This window comes from Morone saxatilis, unplaced genomic scaffold, assembly GCF_004916995.1.
Source record: "Morone saxatilis isolate NCDOM2014 unplaced genomic scaffold, NCSU_SB_2.0 Contig5, whole genome shotgun sequence".
Lineage (NCBI taxonomy): Eukaryota > Metazoa > Chordata > Actinopteri > Moronidae > Morone > Morone saxatilis.
Window position 1 is genome coordinate 24644451 of NW_023340095.1, and position 5367 is coordinate 24649817.

The window sequence follows — 5367 nt, forward strand, 5'->3', positions numbered from 1 at the left end:
TGCGCCGGAATTGTCCTTTAAAACTATAGCGCCAATGGCTTCTGTATCAGGAGTACGGTGGGTCACTTGTGTATGTACTATCTGCCCTGACAATGACATTTACATTTAATACTGATAAGATTCTATTATTTCTTTCTCAGTTCCCTAGGGCATATTACTCTGTCAGCTATCTGTTCCTTTGTAGTTTGACTAATCTCTTTTTTGTCAGAGCGAGGCTGTGGCGGGTAAACAGAGAGAGAAGGAGTCAAAAAGTGTGAGAGAAGTACAGCTAGAACATAAGAGGTATGTACAACATTTATATTTCATTTACATGAAACAATTTAAGTCTCTGACTATGCAACATAAAAACAATTTTGTAAAATGCATCAGAGCACAGATATAAGACTGAATACAAACACTGCCAAAAATGGAGTTAAGATTAATCGTTTGTTTTGTTCATCCTTTTGGAATAAAACCAGTAGAGGCTGGCTGGGTCGGTGAATGTTAAGTGTGCTGTGCGCAGTTTACTGGCCTCACTATATTTCAATGGGCATACAAGTTTAACAAGCTGTCAAACACATCCCGTCTCTGCCATTTAGAGCCTGCCAGCATGTCGAGTTATAAAGTACAGCAATAGTTAGTTTTACGTGAACCATTTTTTTGATTCATTATATTTTGACAGGGTGAACTCTGCCTTTCTGGACAAACTCGTGGGTCGAGGCAGAGAGAGGGAGAGGGAGACAAAGGGGGAAGGCACTCAAGAGGCAGAGTATCCCTGTTTTGCCTCTGAAGACTTTGGACACCAGCCGCTGAATACCCCAGGACAACAACGGCCCCTCACTCACCTGGACCCAGCTCCAGAACAGAGCTGCTCCAGTTGGACGGAGGAGGCAGGTGAGCTGAGAGTGTATGGGTGAATAACCCTGTCTACTGTTTCTCACACCTTTTTTTAGTCCTGCTCAACACTGGTTAACCAAACCTAAATCAGACATGTGACAGGAGTTGCCCACCTCATCCTTTCTTAGAGGACTGTGATTGTCTGTTTAGTCTGCGTTAAGTCAAAGGCTTTAGGTGCTTCAGAAATGTAGGCAGCAGGAAGTTATGTGTGCTACGTAGTGATACTGTAGCTCCTGGCATTCAAATCCTGCTGATACTTGTAGTTTGTTGGAAATGTGTGTGTGTGTTTAAGAAAAAGTATTTTCCCTTCTTTCTGGGCACAAACCTTTACTTACTATGGATTGAGCAATATATCAAACACATTTAAGAATGTGAGTTTGCAGACAGGACCCACAGAACAAGCGCATAAGAGGCTGACACCTACACACACAAACATACTCATTAAGCTTCTGTCAGTCAGAGAGGGAAATTCTCCAGGAGCGCTGAACCCAGGCTCGACTGACAGACTCTCTGCCTGCAGCCAGACAGACATGCCAAGAGGAGCAGTCCTGCCCTTATATAATTGGCCTGGATTGACATACTGAGTTTGATACCTGACTGGCTGCCATACACTTATGAATACCTGCCACTCACAATGGAAGAAAGAAAACACAAAACAGAGAACGTCATGTTCATTACCTACTGTACTTAAGCACTTCCTGCTACTGCACGCAGGCATGCTACATGGAATGAAATTCTTTTTGATTGGTGGGGGAAAATTGATGAGTTGATGGGTTTCTATAGACAGTAGTAAAAGATAGAGCATACATGTCATTGTATTGTTGAAATGTTTGAGGAATTGGTGTTTGGAGTGAAAGTGTTAAATCAGCTTTGTCATTTACACAGTATAGGGATCTTCTCTTCACACTAGAGTAGTAGACTCAGATTGTTAGTAGATAACCCACATTCACTAGCTTATTGTTGTGGCTAATGCCTAGAATTTATGTTAACCAAGCTACTTTGTTGAAATAAAATATCTTATAAAAGCTTAGAGGGCATACTAAACTATTTCTACTGTACTAACCATTATACTGCTTGGAGAATGACCAAGTTTATTTAAATGACATTCAAGATTCAGGGAGCTTGACATTTTCAATTGACAGTTAATTGTAAATAGAAGTAGGGAGGCACGATATTTTTCAGGGCAGATAAATTATCGGCCGATAATGGGAAATTTATGTTATTATAAGTTATCCCGATAATGCAATTACAGCCGATAAATGATCGGTCCATAATAATAATAGGTTGGCAAGTATGGGTAGAGTATAATTCAATAACTGCATGTGTCTTCTGTTGAAATGTCCATACTAAATGAACAGAGAGACTGCCAAGCATACAGTAGCACTACAGCTTCTGTATTTTCCTCTGTCTGGTAGTGAGGCTTTGGGGCTACCTTATAGCTCACTAGCTGCCCATCTAAACAGCAGCCACAGCGGGGCAATTTCACCAGTCCGAGGTTAAAGCTAAAATACCAAAGAATATTTCAAACCTTCAGTCCTGGCACTGCCGCTGTGGGCACAGTTCTGCATATTGGAATCCCACAACATCCTCAATCAATTTAAGGTTGTATCCGCCAGCCCCAGTCTATATTTTACCAGTGTGCTGATCAGGTCTTTCTGTTCTGTCATTACCTGCCCGAAGCAATCTCCTGCCTGGTTTGGTGATGGCCTCTCTAGTCCATCCCTCACTGTTGCCGGGCCTCCATTTCTAATTATCGGGCCCTGGGACTTGACCATCCTGTGGCAGAAAGAACCACTGGGAGTCCAATCCCGGACGGTGTGGGTACTTGTAGGGAAGAAATGCCAGACACAAGAACTTTCATGCTTTCTGCAAAGAAATGACTGCAGCGTTTGGAACTCCACATTTCTCAGTCTTCTTTTAGTGCATTCACCTGAGAAAAATGTATTTTGTCCAACAAAGCAGATTGTTCTGGCTCATCCACAAAAAGAAAATAATCAAATATGTGATAAGACCTCCAACTGTTATGCATAAGAATGAGAGAAGATGTTCTTAACTGTATGTCATGACAAGCAAATAACCTTTCAGCAGGGACCTTGTGGGACCAATAATGATTCAATTGGGCTCTATGAGGATTATTGCTTTCCTGTGTCCTTTCCAGACCCAGAGCCTGACTATGACTGGGCCTTGATGAAACTGATGAACAGCTTTCCAGACTGCTCCAAGGTCTTCCTAGAAGACATCCTTAACCAGTGCAACGGAGATTATGAGCAGGCCTACACACTACTCATCAGCGCACTAAGTTGAATTGTGTGTATCTTTACTGATAGGACTGTCTTTCCTCTTAATATTGTGTTTGACACTTTGGGAGTCGTTCCAAATGAAAATGTAGAACCGGTGTTCAGATGATAAAGAATAGCTAGAAGTAAGTTATGTACCTTGGTGGTGGATGAATGTAAATAGCTATGCTGCCTGCACCACACAACTGCATTAAATATATACAGTACCTAGAGGGCAGTATGTGCTTCTTTGTAATCTGTTTTTGATTATGCCATTAATCATTGAGTGTTTGGTGTCTTGTATCTGTCTGCATGCACCAGTGAGTCATGTCGGGTTTTTGCCCTGACATGGAGTTGAATTGATGTTCGTTTTCACCAGTTTAGTTGAAGGTCATCGCCATGACTCATAATCTTAAGATCATATTTGGGGTTCCTAATTGAATCAGTATGTGCAGATGGAAGAGAGCTCTATCCAAATACATGATGCTTTTTGTTTGTTCTATAATCAAAGTCGTATGTGATGTATCTATAGCAGGATTTTTCAGGACAACAAAAGATGCAAATCAAAATGGGATTTTCTGTAGAGAGGCCTTTTATGACAGTTCATAGTCACAATAGCTTTAGAGGTCTTCAATAAAACACCTTTTCGCTAACTCTGTTTATGACTGTGTGTCGTAGTATGTCAAACCATTCCCTTTTATCAGTGTGTTATATCAAGCTGGGTGGGGTTTCCAGGTGGGCAGGGGGCGCAGAGCTGGCAGCCTCATAACACCGCTGAGCTGGACAGCAGAGATGGTTATCACCTGACAGAGGAAACAAAGAACAAAGGGTGGTGCTCCCCATATGGGGGACTAAAAATCCCCCTCTGCTGTGGTATGAAGTCATGCACTGAGTGTTTCACTGCTGATGTCATCAAACAAATGTCCCTCTGGAGATTAACAACAAACTCAATGGCAGTTCTGAACTCATGAAGATAACACTACTGGATATAACTAACAAAAGTATAAAGCTCTTGGTGATGCAGGGTTTCTGCAGGTTAAATTTAAGACTGTTTTAAGTCTATAATGGCAAAAAGGTATTAAGGATATGAAGGAAAATCAGTATTTGTTCCATGTCGGTTTAGTTTTGTAGTTACAGCACAATCAATACATTATCCAAACCACATGCAAAAACACATGTATGCAACTTTATCTTCCTCCTCTCTGGCTAATATTAGAGCTTATGTCCTTAATAAAACCATATGCTTCACTGTCCTTACTTTTTACAAATCCTTAATCTGCTACCAAATCAGTCAAGTCATATTTTTGTTGTCAGAAATTCTTTGTAAGGTTCTTATTCAAATTAAACTTACCTACACATTTTCTAATATCTCAAATATGTACACCATTTTGCCACAACCTTGCCTTTGCCCTAATATTTGTGACATTGGTGCTTAAATGACTTCTAATTAGACAAGTTTGGATCTTTTGGTTAATTAAGCAGTTAAGCATTAAGTACAATCTACCAGAGTCTAATTTGTTTTTGTTACATGAAGCTTAGACACTTTGTGAGGGAGAACATTTCCCACTTTGAGTCACTCTTTTATGAAAAGCTTTCTGTTATACCAGAGTTCGAAGCTTATCACCAAATTTGTGAATTTCTTTACTTAAGATTCTGAACCTGTCAACTGTAATAATTAGGCTTGGGGAAGGGAAATTAATACTGTGTTGCCTGAGAAAAACTCTTCATGGTCATTGCATACATCTTACCCCCGTTTCTCCAATCTGTGATAAAGTCCAATGATGGTACACTGTTGCATTTATTTTGTAACTGTCCACTAATCTCTCCATTTTGGTCAAGATTTTTTCTCATTATTTCTGGGGTTTACCACAGAACTCTCTTCTGACAGGGAACTGGCTCTTTTTGGATGCTCAGAGTACTCTTCACTCCTCCCTCACACATTCAAACAGCTCCACTGATGGGCACAAGACTAGCAAAACAATTACTTATTCTCAAAGACTGGAAGACTCCTACTGCACGCACGTGCTTCAGAAACTGGTGTAATGAACTTGTTTCGGTAACAGAATAGGAGGAATCTTTTGTGCAATACATAAGCGTGTTTGGGTTGGGCCTTGGGCACAGATCTGTTTGTGGTCTATGAAATGTGTCAATTAAAATAATATATATATATATATATATATATATATATATATAAAACGACAAAAGACAGCTCTAT

General features: G+C 40.3%; 1 protein-coding gene across 1 annotated transcript in view; it reads left to right on the forward strand.

Moving 5' to 3' along the window:
• epsti1 (epithelial stromal interaction 1) overlaps window positions 1-3797 on the forward strand; it is a 13306-nt gene extending 9509 nt beyond the window's left edge. The window contains exons 8-10 of the mRNA XM_035676437.1: window positions 209-282; window positions 662-873; window positions 3035-3797. Of these exons, the coding sequence (XP_035532330.1) occupies window positions 209-282; window positions 662-873; window positions 3035-3180 (432 nt within the window). The 3' untranslated portion in view covers window positions 3181-3797. The remainder of the gene's footprint in view (window positions 1-208; window positions 283-661; window positions 874-3034) is intronic.
• Window positions 3798-5367: the final 1570 nt, after the last annotated feature.